Below are 24779 nucleotides of genomic sequence, written 5' to 3'. Positions count from 1 at the left end.
TCTCTAGCAATTGCTACAGTCAGGGAACACCATCTAATTTGAGTAGCGGCCCCCAAAATTAGAGTAGGTCTACTCTACAGAAGTTGCATGACTCACTAAAACAAAACAAAACTTAAATCGGGAACATTTGTGGTTTCGTTTTACCTGTAACTCATCCTCTACTAGTACATTAAATAAAGGTTTTCTTATTCTATTTCTTATTTCTAACGTGGCTTAATAACAAGTAGCTAATTAAAAGCATGATCATCTTGCTGCTATATGCGGCCCAGCATTGTCGATAACAAGATGTATTGGTGATTGATCAAATCAGTTAACAGGCCAGCGGAATGCTGGAGAGAACGGTGGCCGGGGGCATTATTACTGTATAAAAACACTTGGCAGTGAGTTTTTTTCAAGCAGCAGCTCTCCTGGGGACAGGTGTTTACTGACAGCTATCTCAGAGGGAAGGCTGAACACATTAAAGCACAGCCCAAAGAAAGACCATCAGCACGGTCATCGCACGGCCGAGGCACAGGACCCTCCGGCCGCCCCACAGTCTGGCACACACCACGGATGCTTGCCTGGCACCTCGTCACTTTCCAGCTGTAGACCAAACTGTTGGGCCTCAGAAATTTACTTAAACAGCAAAATTACATCACAACAAAAATAACTTTACCTCGTCCTTACATCGATTTATAGGCAAATCAGGATATTTGTAAGTTGTCTCTGGGACGCATGCCACATTGCTTAATTTAGCCAAAGATGGCCTTGGACCTGTATTCAAAAAACAAAACAAAACAAAACAAGACAAAAAATACTATTATGTGTCTGGAAAAAAAAAAAAAACAGTAAACAACCCGAAGTTATGTCTAATCTATAAACCCAGCACGCACGTGACCACAAATGCAGAAGTACATTCTGCAGGCTAACACCACAAGCAGCGTAACTAGAAGATTCTCTCCGTACCCGTGATGAATCATTTACACAAGCTGGGCACACTCTTACACCTCCATCACAGCCATCATCGCGGTAGGCCTAGCACCACCTTCTAAGACAAAAGACCTACAAGGCACACGGTGAAAAAGTAATGTGAAAAGTAGTCAAAGGGAACCTCGTGTGGAATGGCATCAGGAGGCGCGCGCGCGCAGGGGAGCCCTCACGCCCGCCACTCCCTGCCCACCACAGACCCACAGGAAGAGACGCACCTTGCTCAAGGACACGGTCTTACTCTCCCAGCAGGAAGAAGGAAGATTTCCTCTTCCCCCCGGCAACAGCCCAGCCAATGAGAGTCTGTCCCAGCTCAGCCACTGAGAAACCTCTATACTTCCAATTCCCAGTTCACTCCAATGGACTTTTTGTTTACAACAGCCCCTCTCTTCCCCTCCCCCTGCCCTCCCAAAAGAGTCTCCTGTCCTTTGTTCTCAGGACTTGCTTTTGGTTTTTTGGCAGCTTGCTTGTCCTGGATTAAAATGATCTGTTCTTCCCAGAGAAATCCATCTCTTTGCTGGTAAAATAACTGGCAGTTTTATTTTTAAGGTTAGCAGTACTAAAATGGTTAAAGAACAGACGTGATCTGAGATTTCAGTAGAATGCACCGATTCATTAAGGGGTAGCTCCTTACTGCGGAAATACACTGGTAGCAGACGAGTGCCGCTCAGGAGCTCCAGGTACCCTGAAAGGGCGGCCCGACTGCCCACACAGAGGCCGACTGCGGCACTGACCACCAGCACCTCCTGTAAACACCCTGTCCGGCCTCGGGTCATGACCTGACGAACCGACAGGCATCAAAATTCACAGGATGCAAGCTTTCATCGGGAAATAAACTTTTACCTCCAAAACAAACTTTTAAGGCTCCCGCCGCTTCAAATTTAGAGCTGTTCCCCTTCTTCGGCATCTCTCCCCCGATGCCCGTCTCCCCTTTTCCTCCCAGCCCTTCCTTTCTCTGCCCCAACATCTCCTCATCCTGTGTTCTGCCACCGTCCTTTCTCACCTGATTCACATGTTCGCAGCGTCATAACTAATCTAATAATAAATTAAACTATAGCTATTCTCCTATATTTGAATCAAAGTGTGTAGCACTTGTTCTGAATTCACAAAACAGAGCAGTCAGACCTGTTACAATCTTTCGGGCAAAGGTCGCTTCTTTGTAGACAGCAACGCTCTTCCTAGGCCGCCAGGGGCCATGGCCGAAGGAGGACTCCCCAAGCCGTGCCCTCAACAGCTCCAATCTTCCCGTCAGTGCACAGAAGGCCACCGGACTCTCAAAAACATGCACTGTCCTTCTGCTGCCCTGTCTTGCTTTCCTCCCATCACTCCTCTCAGCTTTTACTTTTTTTTTTCTATGTTTACTTTTGAGAGAGACAGAGCGAGAGCGAGCAAGCATGCACGCCAGCAGGGGAGAGGAGAGAGAAGGGGGTGGGGGACAGACGATCCGAAGAGGGCTCCACACTGACAGCGGAGAGCCTGATGCAGGGCTCAAACCCACGAACCCTGAGATCGCGACCTGAGACAAAGTCAGATGCTCAACCGACTGAGCCACCCAGGTGCCCTATCTCCTCTCAGCTTTTGAAGAACTCCATCACCAATGCCACCCTGCCTTCCCAGGTGGTACACCTACTCTTGGTCTCACCCCTTCCAGAAGCTCTCTTGACTAAGGAGTCCTTAGAAGTAATTAACCACACTACCTGCCAAACACTGAGTTGGAGCAAAATTTAATGTCTGGACCGGTCCTAATTTAAAAATGGCTCCAACAGTTCATTAAGTTATCTGGAATTCTGAATGGTGGCTGGGTATCCAGGCCAGCCCACAAATTAAGAACATAATGTTTACATAAATAGGCGAAAAATAAACACTTTCCCACACGTGATGCCAGTAGGTTTATCAATCAGCAACAGGGCTTTTTTCACGTACTACAGGAGAGGGAGGAGAGTCCACTCGGCAGCAGGGGCTCCACTGTAAGACAAGACGGAAGAACAAGCAGTGGGAACGGAGTAAGAAGTGGGGAGTGAGAAGCGCGGGGGGACTCAGAAACACAGAAAGGCAGCAGCCGTGTCGTTTGCCAAGCGACTTTAAGACGTGGTTCGCCGTGCTGCTGACCGAGCCATTACTTGGACACCACTGATGTGACTTACGTTCCTTGATCACGTGCATTTTGAAGGTTGTTACTTAAAGACAGAAGCCGTACAAGAAGAGAATTCTGAAAGTCTTGACTCTACCGTCCAAACCCTACGCCTTCCTCCACGGAACACAAACACGGCCGGACGTTTCTAGGTCACTGGCTGAAGCACACCCAGCACAAATCAAGTCCTGCCTCCACGTCCACCGCCACAGGGGACAGGAAACCAAACAGGGAGATGTTCGTGGCCACGAGGCTCTCTCATCTGTACATCAGCAACAAAGGGAGGTGACCAGGCAAAGCATCACGATTAAGTTCTAAGAAAACAAAATGGGTAATTCAGGGCAAATCAGCAAACTACATATGACAAAGTATAATCCAAAAGTGCCGTGAGAAATACCTCAACCTCACAATTCGCTATTTTTATTTCCTGTTATCTTTTCACCCTGAGTTATTAACATGAAAATGTTTTTACATGAACTGGAAAAAAACTAGAAACCGCTAGTTTCTCTTCACTAAGCCACATCACTCCAACCTATGGCTTCCACAGTCACATCTCCTCCTACTGATCGTGACCCTCCTGCCCCCTCTCGTAAGAGCCCTGCGATCACACAGGGCCTGCCGGGACAGTCTCCCCCTCGCCATTTGACTGTGACTTAATCACAGCTGCGAGGATTCTTTCCCCTGTGAGCTAACACAGTCACAGGTTCTGGGGCTTAGGGGTCGGACCTCTTCGGGGGGCCTATTATCCAGCCTACAGCTGCCTGTGCCCAGGCCTGCCCACCCCCACTCTCGATTCTCCGACAACAACGCCCATTTCAGGTCTGGGGCACCAGGGTTTCGTCCGCCACAGACCCCCGGTGCACGTTCCCTCCTCCCTGATCCCCGTGCTGCCCCGGTAACGTCTACCATCCGTCAGCTCTAAGCTCGACTGTTACCTTTCCCGATACCCCAGCTCAAGTCAGAAACCCTGGTCTCAGGCCCCCATACAGCTGTCTTTCAGAGCACTCATCTCCACAAGCATGAATCTGCGCAACTACATGATTAAATGATAATCTCTGCGAGGGGAGGGACCAGCTCTTACTACTTACCATATTCCCAGGCCTCACACGGTCCCTGGCACACACCTTGATAAACACTGGTTGTTGAATGAATCCTTGGAATACAGCCAAAGCTATAATTTATGTAACTGCCCGGTGAAAAGTTCCAAAGGCATTAAGATGCCAGGGACAGAGAAAGCAAACAGTTCCAAATCTTAATCCAAATCAAAAGTTACTAGAGCAGATGCGTCCAACTGCAGGCATTCGATGGTAACCTCGCTGCTTTCCAGCAGCGGCAATCCCGTGTGGCATGCTCCAGGAGCGGCAGGCGGCGTGCCCCAGGTCAGGCCATGCGGGCGTAACAAGAAGGATCGCATCACACAGTCACCTGAAAACGAACGCGCCTCCGCAAAGGGAAATACTAGCTGATGGAGGTCTCTGCGCAGTAACACGCACACGGCTCCTTCGTGCTTCTACTGGACCGCACTGCGGTCTGCTGCACAGGCAAAATCGCCAATCCCTGTCCGCTGACGTTCATGAGACCTCCGAGGCTCCCCACAGATTAGCAATGAAGCAATCGACGCTCGGCCACGTCCAGCTCTGTATTTTTAGCAGAGGTACACACTGGACCAAGGGGCGCACACACTTTGAACTATCGCTTCTGATGTTAACCTACCAGACCGTCCAGACGACTATTCCTCCTGAGGGAGCTAAAGACAGTAGCTGAAATATACAAACAGCACCTAATGAGGAAACACCAGGCCAAAGCCAACAGCAAGGCAAGAACACAGACACAAAGGCAAAGAACTCCATGCGCTTTTGCTTTAAGGTGAGAAATAAACCTGAATCTATGTAGGGACCCAAACAATGAGAAAACAAAATGGAATGAGACAGTGCGGTGGGGTGCCTGGGTGGTTAAGCGTCCGACTCTTGGTTTCAGCTGAAGTCATGATCTCAAGGTTCATGGGTTTGAGCCCCGCGTCGGGCTCTGTGCTACAGCTCAGAGCCTGGAGCCTGCTTCGGATTCTGTGCCTCCCTCTCTCTCTGCCCCTCCCAACTCATTCTCTCTCTCCCTCTGTCTCTCTCTCAAAAGTAAACATTAAAAAAATTAAAACAAAAGAACAGACTATTTAAGAACTACGTTTAAAAGAGAAAAAAAACAGGGGCGCCGAGGTGGCTCAGTCAGTTAAGCGTCTGACTTCAGCTCAGGTCATGATCTCACGGTTCGTGGGTTCGAGCCCCACGTCGGGCTCTGTGCTGACAGCTCGGAGCCTGGAGGCTGCTTCGGATTCTGTGTCTCCCTCTCTCTCTGACCCTCCCCCGTTCATGCTCTGTCTCTCTCTGTCTCAAAAATAAATAAACGTTAAAAAAAAATTGTTTTTTTAATAAAATAAAAAGATAAATAAAATTTAAAAAAGAAAAGAAAAAAACGGAGCACTTGTGTGGCTCAGTTAGTTGAGTGTCCCAACTCTTGATTTTGGCTCAGGTCACCGTTCATGAGTTCAAGCCCCACAATGGGCTCTGCCCGGACAGCACAGAGCCTGCTTGGGCTTCTCTCTCTGCCCCTCCCCAGCTCGCATGCGTGCGCGCTCTCTCTCAAAATAAATAAACTTTTTAAAAAAGAGAGAGAGAAAAGTGACTATTTTACAACCCAACATATACTCACCCACTCAAAAAAACATCTTGAATTAACAAGCAATATGGATTCTTTGTTGACCAAAATATCACATTTCTTAAAAACTTTAAAGAATGTAACACTTTAAACTGTAAACAACTCATGCAGCAGATTTTAAATATTTAAAAATACCCATTTACCTGGCCTACTGGTTGACTGATCACTGCCATACATATCAAATTCTTGTGCTTCAAGCTGTCTGTATTTGTCAATATACTCCATTTCTGAGCTCTTTCGGCTAAGTGGCCTAAAAAGAATATTAAACGTTAATATGCTATTTCCAAAAAGCCAAGAAATCCCATGTGCTAGAAGAATTCTTGAATAGTTACTTCTACTTAAGTCAGAGAAGAAAACAGCAAATGGTCATTCAACAAATGCAAATAAAGGGCACCTGGGTGTCTCAGTCAGTTAAGTGTCTGACTTCAGCTCAGGTCATGATCTCACAGTTCATGAGTTTGAGCCCCGCATCAGGTTCTGTGCTGACAGCTTGGAGCCTGCTATGGACTCTGTGTCTCCCTCTCTCTCTGTCCCTCCCCCACTTGTGCTCTCTCTCTCTTTCTCTCTCTCTCTCTCTCTCCCCCAAAAATAAACATTAAAAAAATTTTTTTTCAAATGCAAATATGCTCAACTCCCCATCTTCTCGCCACCCAAGTGCAAATTAAAGCAGGGAGAAACTGGACACCTGGGTGGCTCAGTCGGCTGAGCATCTGACTCTTGATGTCGGCTCAGGTCATGATCTCATGGTTCATGAGTTCAAGCCCCACGTCAGGCTCCGTGTTGACAGTGGAGCCTGCTTGGAATTCTCTCAGCCCTTCCCCTGCTCGTACTCTCTCTCCAAAAAATTTTTTTAATTAAAAAAATAAAAGAGTGAGAGACCAGTATTTCCCCCTTCATATTAGCAGAAAGACTGAATATCCTTAGATCACTGCAGGGAGTGGTAAATGAGTTAAGACTTTTGTTATTCTGAAAGGCAACCAGCCAGTATCTGAACCAAAATTTTCCCCTCAGTGTCTTCCGTAGAGAAGTATTTCAACATGCAGACAAGGAAGCACGTGCACGGACATGGGAGCATTCATTTAGTCAGCAAATATCTACCGAACACCCAGCACATCGGAGGAACTTAGACACTAGAGGTGCAGCAGTAAACAAAACAAGGTCCTTGTCCTCATGAAAGTGTCGTCTAGTGAAGGAGACGTAACAGATACACACACTCACCAGTGATATGGAGGTACAAGTTTAAAGCAAAGGGTATGGAGAACTCCAGGGAGAAAACGTACCTTTGGACGATGTTTGTAATGGTTAAAACCTGAAAACGAATGTCAGAGGGAAGGCCAAGTCCTACTCAGTGTGCATCTTTTTAAGGACGGCCAGGGCCATCTTCACGCTAATAGGCAAACATGTCCAAGATGTTAATAAAAAAAAAAAGGCAACTGCTGTGTGATATGCAAAATATGCTACCAATTATGTTTCCATTATCCGCATCTAATTTAATCGCCCTGCCGTCAGAAAGAAGACTGCACAATACCAATTCTTGAAATTTGAGGTTTACTTTAATAACACGCTATTTGCCTCAAAGCCTACTCTTGCCTGCTATTAGTAGTTACATCAACATTCTTTTGGTTACTGTTTACATGATATTTACTCATTAATCCACTGAGCAAATTAATATTCAAGGCTGCCTCCGTGCCAGGCGCTGTTCTAAGCACTTGGGATAAAGCGGCTGGCAGACAGTCCTCATGGAGTTTACAGTCTAGTTGGGAGAAGAAAAATAAAGTAAAACATAGAATATGTCATTCAGAGATGAGCCCACAGAGAAAAATACCTGTGCAGCCAGGAGAGGAGATGGGGTGAGGGCGGCTGCAATATTAATAGGATGATAAGGCGACAATAAAGCAAAGATCAGCGGAAAGGAAGCGAAGGGCCATGCAGCTCTGGAGGGGAAAGATCTCCTGAACAAGGACACAGGAAAGGCCAGCCTTGAGGTAAGTGTGCCACAAGAGGCGGGAGGCGGAGGCAGCCCAGGAGAAGGGTGGGGGGCCCAGAGGTACGGGGAACAGGAGTTGGTTACCGGGAAGGGCAGGGGGTAGGCTGCCGGCAGGGACGAATTACAGAGATTTGGCTTTTGCTCTGAGGGAGATGGGTTTTGAGCCAGGACAGACAAACAGCAACATCAAACTCCTATTTTAACAGGACGGCTCAGACCGGGTGAAGCGGGGTGCAGTGACAGGGGTGGGCACTCAGAAGCGGGGAGACCACTGAACACAGGAGCACAGTAACCAAGGCCAGAGACGACGGGGCTCGGACCAGAGCGGCAACCGTGAGGGGGGGAGCCACTCGAACATGCTGGCATGGGGACGCCTGGCTGTCCCAGTTGGTGGAGCGTGTGGCTCTTGATCTCGGGGTTGTGAGTTCGAGCCCCGTGCTGGGTTTAGAGATTACTTATAAATAAAATCTTTAAAGAATACGTACGCCAGCATACTAGATCTGGGTATGAAAACACAGGAGTCGAGAACGTTTCCCCAGTTCCAGCTCCTGGGAAGACCAAACGAGCACGCCACACTCTGTGCCTCAAAATGAAGCCAGAAAGCCAGGACAGAGCACGTGAGCTGTTACCAGAGTCCCTGAAAGCACAGTACTGGGCAGATGGGAGAAAACGACCAGAATTCAGAGCAGCGGCAAGCAAACCAGAGGTGCATCTGCAATCATTTAACTCTGCCGTCCCCAAGTGCAGACACAGCACGGGCATAGACAGGGCGCCCCAGAAGCAGTTCTCGTGCCTCAGGGAGGAGAGGGGACCCCACGTGTTCAAAGTGAAGGCAGTCCCCAGATTTTGTGTTTCCAGGGGTCAGCAAGAGCCTCAAACTCTAAGGAGGGGAGACATCCTCTCCCAGAGGGTAGGGTGGACCCTCACTGCCTTCTTTCCTCCAGGGTCCTCCCATCGCTTGGCCCTGAATGTGAACGCCGGCAGCTGAACCGGCAGGAAGCGCATGGTGAAGAAGGGCAATAAAGCCGCAGGCTTTGGCCGGGGAGCTGCCTCAGGGACAGGAGAGCACCTGGGGAAGCGAGACCCCCAAGGCCGTCCAGAAGCCACTGGGCCGTACAAGCATGCGCTGACCCCAAAGAGCCCACCACGGACTGATGACTGAGGGCTGAGCTCCAGATGGCCAACAGGTGGCACCCTGTAGGACAGACCGGGTGGCGCGCGAGGGCTCTGAAAACCAGAGAGATCCCGAAACCTCACGCAAGGCTGGTGGGAATTTGCCACCCGAACACGGCTGATCAGCTGCAATCCCCAGAAGATTTAAACAAGCCCCCGGGTCCCGTAATACAGCATTCAAGATGCCCAGGACACACACAACTACCCAGCACGCGAAGACCCGGGAAAATCTCCAGGCTGGAGCGATGGCCACGTAGTTGGACACTGGCTATCCAACTTGGGTGTCCGACCCTACACCTCACACCAACCTTAAATCACTTCCAAACCCATTCAACCACCCAGACACCTGCTTTTTTACACCTGTAAAGCTAATGTTCTCCTACACCTGATAATCTGGAATAGAGAAGCCTTCATAAACAAGAGCACAAAAAAAGAAAAGTCAAAAAGGAAAATATCAATAAACTAACGTAAACTGTAACCGAAAGCTTATGAACAAGGGGCCCCTGGGCGGCTCAGCTGGTTGAGCGGCCGACTTCGGCTCAGGTCATGATCTCACGGTTCATGAATTCGAGCCTTGTGTTGGGTTGTGCTGACAGCTCGGAGCCTGGAGCCTGCTTCAGATTCTGTGTCTCCCTCTCTCTCTGTTCCTCCCCTACTCACACTCTGTCTCTCTCAAAAAATAAATAAACATTAAAAAAAATTTTTTTTAAATGTTGGGCACCCCGCAGCCTCAGTCAATTAAGCAGCCAACTTTGACTCAGGGCATGATCTTGTGGTTCATGAGTTTCAGCCCCGCGTTGGGCTCTGTGCTGACAGCTCGGAGCCTAGTGCCTCCTTCGGATCCTGGGTCTCCCTCTCTCTCCGCCCCTCCCCTGCTCGTGCTCTGTCTCTCAAAAATAAACGTTAAAAAAAAATACACGCATTAGTGTGTTTTAATTAAAATGATTTTATCAACTGTATCTCTAACAGCCAAAAGACAGAAGCAGCAGCGATCCAGGATTTTAAACCGAGTAGCAAAGGAATTAAAAGCAGAGGGCCGGGCCACCAGGCTCCTCCCGGTGAGGAATCCTCCCTGCGCCGCTATCAAATGCTGCCGAGCACTAACGAGGCCCCGACCGTAAACACGAACACTTGTCCCTGGCTCCTCAGCTTGCCCTCAGGTTTCCAAAATTTTGTTTTTCCAGACTTATTTTCTTATGCACGTCTCTACACACCTTAGAAGTTTATGTGCTCACCCTGTAAATGCTACAGTGCGATCTCACAGTGAGTATGAGAGATGGTACAATCTTCAGCTAACAAGACGCAGCCTGGAAAATTGTGACGGTGACCAAAAGAAACTGGCCAGTATCACAGTTTAAGCTTTCTGTCTTCCACACAAAATGCCTGGAGGTTGCAGTTCCTCAGAAACAACTCATTTGTTCAATGTACTCAAATGTTTAATAAAATCCAAGTTAGGGGCGCCCGGATGGCTCGGTCGGTTAAGCGTCCGACTTTAGCTCAGGTCATGATCTCGCAGGCAGTGAGTTCGAGCCCCATGTCGGGCGCTGTGCCGACAGCTCAGAGCCCGGAGCCTGCTTCGGATTCTGTGTCTCCCTCTCTCTCCACCCCTCCCCTGCTCGTGCTCTGTGTCTCTCTCTCATAACTAAACGTTAAAAAAAAATTTTTTTTAATCCAAGTTAATCTGGTTATAGCTTAATAAACAGAAAGGATTAACATGAAGGTACTTTCTCCACAAATCCTGACCCACGGATATTTCTGGTGTCCATCTACAAGGTAGCAGGGGCACGACTGTACTGATACTTGAGTTCTACTTCAATCAAACAATCTCAGCAGACAGGACAGAAAACATACCGGTGACAATAATATCAGCAGCACAGCCTGAGCACCAGAAACGCAGGCTCACACGCGGAAGACGGAAGGGAGGCGCGTGGAATGGAAGCTGAGCCCTAAGAGAGACTGTGAGGGCTACACCTGAGCAGGCGCCACAGAAGTCTGCGGCGGGGGTGTCCTTGAGAAGCTCTTTGCGCACCAGGCTCACCGATCTTCAAATCTCCCAAGGACCCCCCACCCCCCCCCCCCGGCCCCAGAAAGGCCTTCCCCGACCTCCACAACAAACTACAAAGTGAATAAAGAACTACAAAGTGGATAAACGGAAAAGGCAGAGAACGAACATCTCGGAAGACAGAGTCTGTGTGAGCAACTCTGAGGGCAGAGGGAGCACGACGACACGTGTCGGGAAGACACGCTCCGGGGCAGCGCCGGCAGGAAGGGGAAGGAAGCCGCGGAAGGCCCCGAAAAGAAACGTGGCTCGTGTGCCACAGCCGCTCTACTTCCGACGTTGCCGTCGCCGTCGCAGAGGCAACGAATGTTTAAATCAAAGCAACAGCAAGGAGGTTATTCAAAGGGACAAGTGTCGGGATTCATCGTAACTTCGGCAGAAAATCCGCGAGGACGTTTCTGTCCTGCCGAACTCGACCGCTTCCGTTCTCAGGGCGCCGCACACGATGCGATGTGAAAACCTGCCCGGTGAAGACGATGGATGCCGACAGCGGGCCGCTTCTCACGTGTAAGGAACAGGGCTGTAGGCTGACCGCACACGTCACTCTTCATCGCGCGTGACAAGCGGGTCTGACGGGAACCACGTCCGTTCTTCACAGTTCATTTGAAGGAAAAGGCAACAGAAGAAACAAGTGGTGCGAAAGGAAAAGCCGCTGCGTAGTCACCGGACACAGAAGCAGAGAGTAAAGACCTGTCTGCCCTTCAGCCAGAGACCCGTGGCCCCTGAAGGAAAGACCATCCCGCATCGCATCGCATCGCATCGCATCGGCCCCAACGGTAAGTGTGTTTCACCCTCGGCTCCAAAAGAAAACACTGCCATCGTCTTCTGTAGAATGAATTACAAGGTTTCGCTTTCAATTTCTCATGCTCTTAGACCTCTCTTTTCCCCTACCCTTAATCTATCATTACGGTCTTTCAAGAGGGTGTAAACTATATTGTCAAGTCACCTACTTGAGCATTTACGTCCTCCGGCCTCACAACTGGCTCCAGCATACAAATTTCACTACCGGTCAGAGAGAGAAACGAGACGAATACAGAAAACAACCCCGACTAAACAGCCCACCTAGGACTGATACCAGCATTCTTCGCCTCTTTTGCTCCATCATAACGAATTCCCTCAGGATGGATATTTTGCAAATCGTCAAGACTGATCTGTCTTTTCTGCTCTCATTAGAGGGGACAGTGACCTGGCTTCTAGATGGCCCGAAAGTTAAGCGGAAGAATTAAAGCAGCGTGGTTATTTTTAGCTCTCTACAGGCATAAAAACACAGCCCTGAGCTGTGACCCACAGCAGAACATCACAGCACGCACCGTCCCCCCCGTAGCCGGGAGCGCGGCCCTGGGGCCTCCCGGTGCCGCTCCTCGCTGCTGCATCACCGGAGCCGAGTCGGAGCGCATTTAGGACCAGAGCCCGTGGCCGCCGGCATCCTTTTCAAACAGAGGGAGCTACGTTCAAAAGGCAGACCGTTATATAATTTGCGAAGATTAAACAGTAAGTTATTTTTGTCACTTCTTCCAGCTCACTTACAAGGTGAATTAATGAGCGTTCTCTCTAAATGAAGACATCACAACCTCATTCCTAACACAGAAATTGATTTATTTCAAATACGGTTTCAGTGGGTAAATAAGGAGGTTCATTCCTTCCAACGGGGGACGCATCCGGAAGAACAATATACGCCCGAGAAAAACATAGCTTCGTCACTAATTCAAGCAAACTCTTTGGCAACATCACCACATCGGATCCATCAACTTACCAGGTACGCTTTAAACCTTTTCTGCGCAAAACCTAAGTCAAAAGTGTGTGTGTAGGTAGAGCTTTCCTATACGTTAATGTTTTAAAGCCTCCTAAGAACTTTTAATAGCAAGTGCCAGTGTTATTTTCAGAAAATGTTCAGTCTGGAGATTATCTCTGACTTTGTATATTTCACTTCTGCTTAGCTACATAATGTGTTTTCAAAGCTTGGTTTTTGGTACTGACCTAGTTAGAAATTAAAAGACTTTAATCCACATTCTAATCTCGTTTTGACCTGCATATCTAACCAGTGAAAAATTCATGCAGTTTCTGGCAAATTTACTGAAAAGAAACAGATGTGCTGATCAGAACCACAACATTTTATACAAATAAACAAGTGAGAATATTCCCATAGGCTGAGCATGCCACTTTTTGGCTGGATGAAATGGCCAAAATACGATGCCTACAAACCCGCACACTGTCCTGGCTCAGACGTGGTGACAAAGACTCTGCTTCGGGAATTAAAGTGGCATCTGAAGGAGCGAGAGAGACTAATGCAAGAGATTGAAAATGAACAAAAAGTAAAAAAAACAGGAGTGGATTACAACTGGCTGAGAAACTACCAGAACCCCCACGTGACCATCCCGGCTACTGAACAAAGACAACTTGAAGTCCTTTGCTCACAAGTTCAACCTTGTCAGACCGGAACTATTCTCAGCAGGTAAAAATACTATGTTCTCTTTTGTGATTATCTGCTGCTGTCAAGTCTAAGTTCTTCATATATCTAGACTGGAAATCGTATTCTATCGGGTACATACTTTAATCACGTGCATCAAAAACCCAAAACCAAAATCCCCAAGGATAGGCTGGACAAAAATATCTTACTGGAAATATTTTTAAGTCACAGAGAACGTCTTTACTAGAAGCGTAATTTTAAAGGGATGAGATTATTCAAAAGGTAACTACTATGCAATTACATGATTTCAGCTATATTTCAGAGATAAATGAATATGCACAGAAGGGAGTTTCTGAATTGAATATTCATTACTGCTTTCCCTCTAGATTTCGAGAAGTTTTAGCAGAAAATGATGTACTGCCATGGGAAATAGTCTACATCTTCAAGCAAGTTCTGAAAGACTTCCTAAACAGTACTGACAAAGGCAACCAGCAGGAAGGCCTGGAAGAGTCAAGGAACACAGACTGTCCTGTTCCTTCTGTGATGCCAGGCTCAAGCTCCAAGAGTTCAGACAAAGACGAAATACCCACTATTTCCAGTTACGTGGACAAAACCACAAAGAACAGGTTCCCAGCATTCTCACACAGAATATGGAACCTACCATATTATTACCCATCAAGTTAAGTTACTTATAACCAGAGGAGTTTCTATGACCCCCTTTAGAAGCAGAACTCTTACTATTAAAAGAAAAAGTGATGTGATTTCATGTTTTGTTGCAAAGTCAGATGTTAAGTAGTGTTTAACTCTGCATCCTAGGTTTTAAGTAGTGTTCCTTTTTTAACCACTCTACAAATGCAATGTTTTATTAAACAGTCTACTTTTAACTAATATTTAACCAAATATTTTGAAAAAAATGTTTGAAGTATTTTCTTATACCTCAAACATCTCTCACAGGAACATAGGCATTTTATTTAGTATGAAACTGGACAAATTCTGTGTGGAAATTAGACATTAACCTTGACTTTTATTCTGAAAGGAAGCTGTATAGAATAAAATAAATGACTGATGTGAATCTTACTTTTACAATAAAACACAGAACCGCCTCCAGTCATTCTCAGCGGGGAAGGGAGGATGGGCAGTCACAGAGAAGATAATGTGTAGTTTAAAGACTAAGTGATGCTTTACTCCAACACTCAGGTTTGTTACTAATTACGATATTTTTTAATTGCAACTAACGTTAAGGAAAGGCGTGAAAAAGAAACAGGGACATCTGGGTAGCTCAGTCGGTCGAGCGTCCGACTTCGGCTCAGGCCATGATCTTGCAGTCTGTGAGTTCGAGCCCCACACCGGGCTCGCTGCTGTCAGTGCAGAGCCCACTTTGAATCCTCTGTCTCCCTCTCTCTGCTCCTGCCCTGCTTATGTGCACATGCTCGCTCGCTCTCTCTCTCTCAAAAATAAATAAAACATTTTATAAATAAATAAATAGGATAGATAAATAAACAAATAAATAAATAAGGAAATAGAGCACTATATTCTATCAATAAAGAGAAACAGACTGGGTTCATTTAAGATGGCAAATATTCAGGGTGCCTGGTGGCTCAGTCAGTTAAGCAGCTGACTCTTTTTTTAAAATTTTCAACGTTTTTTATTTATTTTTGGGATAGAGAGAGACAGAGCATGAACGGGGGAGGGGCAGAGAGAGAGGGAGACACAGAATCGGAAACAGGCTCCAGGCTCCGAGCCATCAGCCCAGAGCCTGACGCGGGGCTCGAACTCACGGACCGCGAGATCGTGACCTGGCTGAAGTCGGACGCTTAACCGACTGCGCCACCCAGGCGCCCCAAGCAGCTGACTCTTGATTTCGGCTCAGGTCATGATCTCTTGGTTTGTGAGTTCAAGCCTCACATCTCGCTCTACACTGACGGCGCAGAACCTGCTTGGGATTCTCTCTTCCTCTCTTTCTGCCCCTCCCCACTCACGCTTGCTCACTCTCTCTGCCTCCCTCCCTCCCTCTCAAAATAAATAAAATAAAATACCTAATATTTAATATGCAAAATTCAACATTTCATAATTTCATTCAAGGAGAAAACTCATCATTGGGTTTTTTTATTAAGTGCTAGAATCTTTATCACTTTTTTTTTTAATGTTTATTTATTTTTGAGAGACAGAGACAGAGCATGAGTGGGGGAGGAGCAGAGAGAGAGGGAGAGACGGAATCTGAAGCAAGCTCCAGGCTATGAGCTGTCAGCACAGAGCGCGACGCAGGGCTCGACCCCATGAACCATGAGATCATGACCTGAGCTGAAGTTGGACGCTTAACCGACTAAGCCACCTAGGCTCCCCTAGAATCTTTATCACTCTTAAAAGTAAGTCCAAGGAACCCAATGTTTACAACTTTACACTTGGGATTTTATCGTTTTCTTCCATCTAAAAGGAAAACATATCCAGGACCAGAACTGAACACACACCCCAAACGAACCCTTCTGACCTGTTTTCTCCTGTACTCTCAGGCAACATCCACACCATCCTGAGCAGGCTTCAACTTGGTCTTTAAATTTTTTTTTTTTTAACGTTTATTTATTTTTGAGACAGAGAGAGACAGAGCATGAACGGGGGAAGGTCAGAGAGAGGGAGACACAGAATCTGAAACAGGCTCCAGGCTCTGAGCCGTCAGCACAGAGCCCGACGCGGGGCTCGAACTCACGAACCGCGAGATCATGACCTGGGCAGAAGTCGGCCGCTTAACCGACTGAGCCACCCAGGCGCCCCTCAACTTGGTCTTTAATCCTAATCATGCAGTGAATGGTGTCAACCCGACCAGGGTTTAATAAGACAAGGGAAAGGGAAACACAGCTCTAAGTGGATCTGAAATAGACACCTCTCGTTCCTGTTCCCTTGTGGTTCTGTGTTCACGAGCTAACTAGCAAGGGCTCTTCCAGCACTGAGAAATTTGAATGGAAACTATCTGTGGGAGAGCTGACTGTCCCCAGAAGTGCATAACTGCTTATTATCCAGTGAATACAGAAAACAGCACACAAAAGTTTTCATATTATCACCTTAATGGTGGGAACAAAATGTCTGTTTTAAACAGCTTGGAGCGGTCTATGATGCAGCCCCAGAAGTGGCAACTTCACCATGTAGATGAGGAAATATACACCATAAAGAGACCCAGAACACTCCACTCTTCCCCCTCAGGGCACCTTAATCAGCCACCACACAAAAGAAATGACCAAGCACATCCCTTTCGAGATGGCCACTCTCCCTGTCCAGACAGGAAGAAGAGGACAGTCTTCAGTCCCCGCTGTCAGAAGCTTCCTATGACTGAAGAAGCTACAGACACTTCGGTGACCCACTAGTCCAAGAGGAAAATGAACCCATGCTGCTCTAAGTTGCCCACGATGCAGTCAATTCCACAGCCAGACTTTAAAGAGAAATGGAGGGGCGCCTGGGTCACTCAGTTGGTTAAGCGTCCAACTTCAGCACAGGTCACGATCTCATCATTCATGGGTTCGGGCCCCAAGGTGGGCTCTGTGCTGCCAGCTCAGAGCCTGGAGCCTGCTTCAGATTCTGTGTCTCCTTCTCCCTCGGCCCCTTCCCCGCTCACATTCTGTCTCTCTCTCTCTCTCTCAAAAATTAACATTAAAAAAAAAATCTTAAGGGGCACCTGGGTGGCTCACTCGGTTAAGCCTCTGACGCTTGGTTTCGGCTCAGATCATGATCTCACGGTTCAGGGGTTCAAGCCCCACATCGGGCTCTGCGCTCATGGTGCAGAGCCTACTTGGGATTCTCTTTCTCTTTCTCCCTCTCTCTCTGCTACTCCACTTGTACTGTCTCTGTCTCTCTCAAAATTAAATAAACTTAAAAAAAACTTTTAAATAGAAGTAAATAAAGAGGAATGGAAAAAATACACTGCATTTTGGTAGACAGAATCTCTCTCACTTTGCTTTGGCAATAGCCTAACAACCACGGTTCCTGTGAGAGCGCTGGTGTATGTAATTTAAAACTACAGTTGTTTAGAGGCTCCTGGGTAGCGCAGTCAGTTAAACATCGGACTCTTGGTTACCGCTCAGGTGGAGCTCCACCTCAGGATCTGTGCTGACAGGGCGGAGCCTGCTTGGGATTCTCTCTCTCCCTCTCTCTCTCTGCCCCTCCCCTGCTCATGCTCTCTCTCTCAAAATAAACTTAAAAAAAAAAAAAAAAAAAACTACAGCTGTTGCTCGAAAATCTACAAATCAAATAGAAATTTTAACACAAATAACTTCCTAAATATTAACAGATCTCATTCCGTACGTTGGCCTGTTTCTAAAACCGGCAAGAAAATGAGGGTCAAAAACATTAGGGGGTGTAAATGGGGGAAAGAACTACCAGGAAGGCTTTAGGCATGTTTTATAAAGAGAAAGTATTGGCTCAGTGGCTAAAAGCTTTGGCTAGAAAATAGTAAGGTGCGGGGGCGCCTGTGTGGCTCAGTCGGTCGGGTGTCCAACTTCAGCTCAGGTCATGATATGGTTTGTGAGTTCGAGCCCCACATCGGGCTCTGTGCTGACAGCTTGGTGCCTGGAGCCTGCTTCAGATTCTCTGTGTCCTTCTCTCTCCGCCCCTCCCCCACTTGTGTGTGCACTCTCTCCTTCTCTCTCTCTCTCTCAAAAATAAATCAACGTAAAAAAAATAGTGAGGTGCAATATACATCAATCCACATAAAAGTACTCTGTGTATGTGACACATCATAGGCTCTCAAAAGTTAGCAGATTTTTTTAAATGTTTGTTTCTGAGAGAAAGAGAGAGCACACTCACATGGGAGGGGCAGACAGAGGGAGGGACAGAGGATCTGAACTGGGCTCTGTGCTAACGGCGCGGGGCCCAATGTGGGGCTCAAACTCATGGGCCATGAGATCATGGCCCGGGCCGAAGTCAGATTCTTAACTGACTGAGCCACCCAGGCGTCCCTCAGAAGTGAGCACTATTTAACCAGCCCAATCCATTTAGTAGCGTTTCAGTCATTCTTTCACACACCAGGTGCTGTGTGCAAAGCACTGTACACATATTCTCATTTAATCCCTTCCTTGAAAGTAGTATCACTCCCACTCGACACATGAACAAACAGCCTCAGACAAGTTCAATGGCTGTCCAACGTCAGTGAACAACAGGGCAGAGACTGGCATCTGTCGGGTCCCTGCCCTGTGTCCAGCCCCAACTTAACCTGTGAGCTCCAAACGCATACAGTCGGTTGTTTACCTGACACCTCCTCTTGGATGCCCACAGGTAACCAAGGTCACAGAGATTTGTTTTCTAAAAGGATAAATACAAATCAAGAAAAGGAACAAAGGAATCAAAGCAACACATGTACACACAAAAAAGCACAGCTCTTTCGACACTTCAGCTCAGGAAACAACAATGCCACCGAGCCATCCAATTCGTAGAGAATCCCAGAACCAGAAATCTCAGAATCATTCTCGATGGAGGAGGGACCAAAAACACATCACAAAGAAGACTTGGGGCACATCGTAAGTGCTTTAGAGGAGAAAACAATATTGAGAGAGACTACAGAGATGGAGACAGGAGGTGTGGGAGGATCTGTGCAGCTGTGGAGGCCACAGGAGGCCCGTACAAGGAGCAGACATCGGGACAGAGCCCGGAATGATGAAGGCGGTCCCAGGAAGAAACAAAGCAGAGGGAGAGGAAAAAAGGGCAGGCACTCCGGGCAGAAGAGTAGAGACAGAAGCCCCAAGGTGGAAGTGAGTTTGGGGTCTTCAAGACACAGAAAAAATAAATGCCAATGTGGCCAGAGGGCAGCAGCAGATTAGGCAGATGTCAGCTGGAGGAAAGCTCGGTTAGTCATAACAGAGTCTACATTTTATTCTAATGACAATCTAGCCACAGATAGTTGCACACGTACTCAAAAAACCTTAGATGTGAGTGTTGACTCAAGAATTTGCTCATTTACCAAACATTAACCAATCATCCACTTCGTGCCAGGCATTCTTCTAGGTGCTAGAATACTCGGGGGCAAGGATGGGAAGCGAGGAGAATAAAAATAGAAGGCTTTTGCAATAATGCAGGAAAGAGAGGATGGTTCATCTAGGCCAGGTTGGTGAAAGCACAAACGGGGAAGTGCACTCTTATTCTGGAAACATCTGCCAGGGTATTCTAATTTTCATCAGATTATACAGACACACACACACACACACACACACACACACACACACACACCCCTCAGGGAAATCAGCTGTGGTCAGAGGCGTATGACAGATTTCACAATTCAGTCAAAGCAGGAGCAGATAAGGAAGCCATACTCATTTCTAGCACATCATAAGACCTCAAGAATTGGGACCTACCAAGGCAGTCCCTTCATGCAAATACCTGGGCCCCTACTATGTGCCAGGCACTACACCAGGAGGCGGAGATTCAGTGATAAAACGTTCCCTCAAAAAGTTCTCATGTGGAGAAAACAACAGAAAGCAATTCCATACAAGTACTAAGAGATGTGGACGCAGGGCACCAGGCAAGTGGTTATTCACAAAGGGGAGGTGGCCACCCGCCTGGTTTTCCCGAGCCTTCCAGGCGTTCCTTCTCACTCTTCTTTATTCCATCTCATCAACTTCTCAACATTCAAGGGGTCCAGGCGTGGGTCCTTGGACCTCTTCTCTCTGCACTCACCTACTAGGATCCACCACCCAGAGTCTGGGTGAGCTCACTGGTCTCCAAGCCTTAAACTGAACCCCCAAACATCTAGTTCCAGCCAGGCTTCCTTCCTCAATTCCAGACTGCCTGCGTTTACTGTTATCTAACAGTCATGTCAAGTTAACACGTCCAAATCAAAAGTCTCCCCATACACCAGCTCCTCCCGTGGTCCTGCCTCTCTCCGTCGATGGCAACACATTCCAGCTGCTCGGCCAAGAACCTTGGTGTCCCCGTTACCGCTTCCCCACTCATGTTCTGTATCTGATCCAGCTACAAAGTCCTCGCTTGTGTCTTAGGAATACATCCAAACTGCATACTGCTTACCACCTCCGATGCCACGGTCCTGGTCTAACCCACCATCCTCTCTTCTTAGATGATGTATTAGCGGGCATTCTCCAGAGAAACTAAACCAACAGGTATGTATAGAGAAAGAGAGATTTACTTTTAGGAATTAGCTCATGAGACTGTAGAGACACAAGTCCAAAATGTGCAGGCTAGGCCAGCAGACTGGAAACCTGAGAAGGAGTTGCAGCCCGAGTCTGAAGGGACTTGGCAGAATTCCTTCTTGTTTTAGGAGGTAAATCTTCGTTCTAGCCAGGTCTTCAACTGATTTGATGAGGCCCACCCACAATTTGGAAGGCAAAATCCATCAATTTAAATGTTCGTTTCATCCAAAAAGCACCTCCATAGAAACATCCAGAATCATCTTGGGCCAGGGGCACCTGGGTGACTCAGCTGGTTAAGCGTCCAACTTTGGCTGAGGTCACGATCTCGAGGTTCATGGGTCTGAGCCCCGCATTGGGCTCTGTGCTGACAGCTCAGAGCCTGGAGCCTGCTTCGGATTCTGTGTCTCCCTCTCTGTCTGCCCCTCCCCCTCTCACACACTGTCTCTCTCTCTCAAAGATAAATACACATTTTTTAAAGAAAGCTTTTTTTTAAATCATGTTGGGCCAAATATCAGCACAACTGTCCAGCCAAGCTGACATCTAAAGTGATGTCACAGATGATATTAATGGACTCTTCCCTGAGCCCCTGTTACTGCCCTGGGCCCACTGCAGTCCATTCCACACAGCAGTGATCATGTTAAAGCCAGAAGTCACATCAGCCCACAGCTCCGGTCAAAACCCCAGAGTGCCCTCCAATGGCCCCCCCAGTAGCCTCAGATGAAGCAGCAGAGTCCTTCGTGGTTTCAGAGATAATCGTGGACCCAGCTCCGTGCCCCCAGAGCTCCCCTATTCTCTTTCTCTCTGTCTCTCTCTCTGTCTCTCTCTCTCTCAGCCACTCCCCTCCGGGGCATTGAATTACATAGAGAACACTGGAATTCATGGGAAAGTGGCCTAACAAACTAAATCTGTAAACGGACAAAAAGGTCTTTAAAAAGCACGGCTTTGGGGCGCCTGGGTGGCGCAGTCGGTTAAGCGTCCGACTTCAGCCAGGTCACGATCTCACGGTCCGTGAGTTCGAGCCCCGCGTCAGGCTCTGGGCTGACGGCTCGGAGCCTGGAGCCTGTTTCCGATTCTGTGTCTCCCTCTCTCTCTGCCCCTCCCCCGTTCATGCTCTGTCTCTCTCTGTCCCAAAAATAAATTAAAAAACGTTGAAAAAAAAAAATATAAAAAGCACGGCTTTTGTGGTCAACAGAAAACCGCAACCCTCGGAGGATAACACGTACACACACTAACGTGTGCAAAGCCTACATACCGAAAAGCAACCAGCGAGAAAAGTGAAAAGTAACATACGCTGGAGCCAGACAGCCATCCTGCCACATAATAAATAGGCGGACGGGGATCAGTTTCTCAACTTAGCGGACCCTCAGCTATAAAATGGGACCTCCCTTGTCTGTCGGAAGGACAGACTGCTGTGCTTCCTGTCACCTGACGCGGTGCTCAACACAGCGGGCACTCAACTTACCTGAGAGATACCAAGAAGGGAAAACTGAATTAGGTAAAAGGAATCACCAGACAGGTGATTTGAAATGGGGAGCTTCTATGGGAAAGCTTTCTCTGGGACAACGTGCATTTGGAGGTGCCAAAGAGTCTCGTGTTTTCTACTTCTCTTCTTTATTTTTAATGCCGGGAGTCATTACTCACGTGACTCACGGAGCTGGTTTAACAACGCTCTCGTGGACTGGACTCCAGAGACTCAAGGCAAACTGGTCGTACGCTGATCGTCGCTCCCAAATACAGCTTCACTGTGGGCTTTCCTATACTTCAAAACCCGTCTTCCTCTATGTCAGATGTTTTCTCACCAACATCAAAACCTCCTTCAAACTCTCCTTTCTGGAAAGACCTCAGTCAACAAGTATCTGAGCATCAGCTGTGCACCTGCCACGGGGCAGAGGGTGCCTTTATGGTCAGCTCACCCTACATCAACCCCAGGTCTACCACTGTATCAGTTTCCTGTTGCCGCCACAGCAAACTATCAATAATCCAGCAGTTCCAAACAACACAAATGGATTATTTCATAGTTTCTGTTAATCGGTAGCGCAGGTGGACACAAGTAGGTCCTCTGCTTAGAGTCCCGTAAGGCCAAAATCAAGGTGTTGGCAGGACTGCGTTCACTACAAAAGGCTCATTCAGGGTCGCTGGCCAAATTCAGTTCCTCGAAGTTGTAGGACAGAGGTCCCTGTTTCCCTGCTGGCCGTCAGCCGGGATCCCATCTTTGCTCCTAGCTGTCCACATTCTTCTCCTGCTTCCTTTGTGGTCAGTCCTGTCTAACACCAACTGGTCGAGTCCCTCTCATGTTTCAAATCCCTGCTTTTAAGGGCTCGTGTCATTAGACAATCCAGGTAATCTCCCTATTTTAGAGTCTATAACCTTAGTTACATCCGCAAAATCCCTCTTTCCGGTAACAGAACACAGTCACAGGGTCCCGTGGTTATCTTTGGAGGGGGGTAGAGGCTCTTTCTACCTACCGTGACTATTTATTTCAGGAAGTTATTGGGCAAGGCACTTTACCACCCAAGTCTGTTTCCTCAACTACAAAATTAAGTTACTGCCATCAATCTCAGGGGGTTATTTCAAGGACTAAATAATGTAGCTGTATTTGAGTGCCCACTACACAGCAGAGCCTCCGCCTTAGATGTGCACGTGGTAAGGGCCCAGGAAGGGCCTTTCAGAGAAGTACTGCTCGGACTCAAAGCACTACACAAACAAATCTCAATGTTATTTGCCTATTTCTAGCTACGGACAGAAGTTGAAACGTTTATGGCAATTTTACAAAGTAATTTTACGTGATAATTATAATTAATATTTTAAGTGGGGCTTGTATTTTCTTTTTTCCATTCCATTACTCTGAAATTTCATTTTTATTGATTTTTCAAAGTCTTAATCCACCAAAGACTGGAAATTGTAACAACTGGTCCTCAGTAGTTACAACATTTAAATCTATACTTTTAGTTTCTGAAAAGGTCAATAATTTACTTCCGCTACCACAATAAGTTATTTAGAAGCAACACAGCTCTGCCCGTTACAAGCAGAGGAGGCTTAAGGAGAGAGGGTAGCCTACGGGATTACTCACTAGAGCAATTCAAGGGGAAAAAGTACAAAAGCAGCAACAAAAAAGCCACTCTAAAGCTGCACAAGGGTCTCTTTGTCCCCTCCCCGCCTCCAAGAACAGGTTTACTAAAGATCCCAAGTAGTCCTTGACTCTGCAAAGGCTTGAAGCTTGTCTACAGAGGCTTGAAGCAATCCCATGAAAACCTGACGGGGCCAACCAACAAGAGAAACTTTCTCAAAAACTAAAAAACTGAGGCGCCTGGGTGGCTCAGTCGGTTAAGTGTCTGCCTTCGGCTCAGATCATGATCTCGCGGTTTACGGGCTCGGGCCCCGCGTCGGGCTCTGTGCTGACAGCTCAGAGCCTGGAGCCTGCTTCAGATTCTGTGTCTCCCTCTCTCTCTGCCCCTCCTCAGCTCGTGCTCTCTGTCTCAAAAATAAGTAAACATTACAAATAAAAATAAAAAACTAAAAAACAAAAACCACCCTCTCACCCTCTCAACTGAAAAAGGTGTTGAATATGGGGGGGGGGGGGGGGGGTCCGAGCACTGACACAGACACTCCAAGATGGGAGTACTTCTATAGTGGCCCGCTTTATAGAGGGAACAGGTGTTTCTGTACACCAGACTGGGTCTTCTAAAAACAGATGCCCTCCTCTTGCCTTTTTATTTCCACCAAAATCATGTGAACAGATGAACCAAGAGAAGTTGCTTAAGTTAAAAAAAAAAAAAAAAAACAGTGGGAGAAGGAGCGTTCAGGAAACCGAACGAAGATCCAGCTTTCCAGCTCCTTGGTATTCACTCAAATGGACTGAAAACGTTTGACCCACAAAAACCTGCCAGAAATGTTTACCACAGCTTTACTCATCACTGCAAAACTTGAAAGCCACCAGCATCCTTCAGTAGGTAAATGCACAGACTGTGGTACATGCAGACAATGGAATATCATTCAACACGTGTTAAAAAAAAAAAAAAAAAAAAAAAGAAAAGAAAGAAAGAAAGAAAAAAGCTACCAATCCATGAAAAAACATGGAGGAAACTTAAACACATATTACAAAATCAAAGTAGCAGATCTGAAAAGGCTAAACAGGCCTGATTCTAACTATAAGACACTCTGGAAAATGCAAAACTAGGGATAGTGAAAGGATCAGGGGTTGCCAGGGTTGGGGGGGAGAGGGA

General features: G+C 47.2%; 2 protein-coding genes across 7 annotated transcripts in view; one reads left to right on the top strand and one right to left on the bottom strand.

Annotated features, from left to right (window-relative positions):
- TDRD9 (tudor domain containing 9) overlaps positions 1-24779 on the bottom strand; it is a 110994-nt gene that overhangs the window by 85402 nt on the left and 813 nt on the right. For 4 of the 5 annotated variants that reach the window (XM_078447794.2, XM_078447791.2, XM_078447792.2 and 1 more), the window contains exons 2-3: positions 5950-6056; positions 656-753 (exon numbers count right to left, since the gene is read on the bottom strand). In XM_078447794.2, coding sequence (XP_078303920.1) covers positions 656-753; positions 5950-6056 — 205 coding nt within the window. The remainder of the gene's footprint in view (positions 1-655; positions 754-5949; positions 6057-24779) is intronic. The other variant, XM_078447793.2, reaches the window with a different exon arrangement.
- Positions 12691-14116, top strand: RD3L (RD3 like). Of its 2 annotated transcripts, none has more exons than XM_060620924.2 (3): positions 12691-12781; positions 13172-13477; positions 13819-14116. In XM_060620924.2, the coding sequence occupies exons 2-3, from the start codon at positions 13179-13181 to the stop codon at positions 14114-14116; spliced, it is 597 nt and encodes a 198-aa protein (XP_060476907.2). In that variant the 5' UTR covers positions 12691-12781; positions 13172-13178. The 2 variants fall into 2 exon arrangements, with proteins under 2 accessions (XP_060476907.2, XP_060476906.2); XM_060620923.2 differs by having other exon boundaries at positions 12707-12781; positions 13068-13477.

This window comes from Panthera onca, chromosome B3 (genome assembly GCF_046562875.1).
Source record: "Panthera onca isolate mPanOnc1 chromosome B3, mPanOnc1 haplotype 2, whole genome shotgun sequence".
Taxonomy (NCBI): Eukaryota; Metazoa; Chordata; class Mammalia; order Carnivora; family Felidae; genus Panthera; species Panthera onca.
This window is presented reverse-complemented; position numbering and strand designations above follow the sequence as displayed.

Bases quoted from the DNA above. Each gene is read 5' to 3' on its own strand.
- RD3L (XM_060620924.2), top strand. From the start codon at position 13,179: ATGCCACTTTTTGGCTGGATGAAATGGCCAAAATACGATGCCTACAAA. The intron at 13,478-13,818 runs GTAAAAATACTA...CTTTCCCTCTAG, and splicing joins ACCGGAACTATTCTCAGCAG to ATTTCGAGAAGTTTTAGCAG.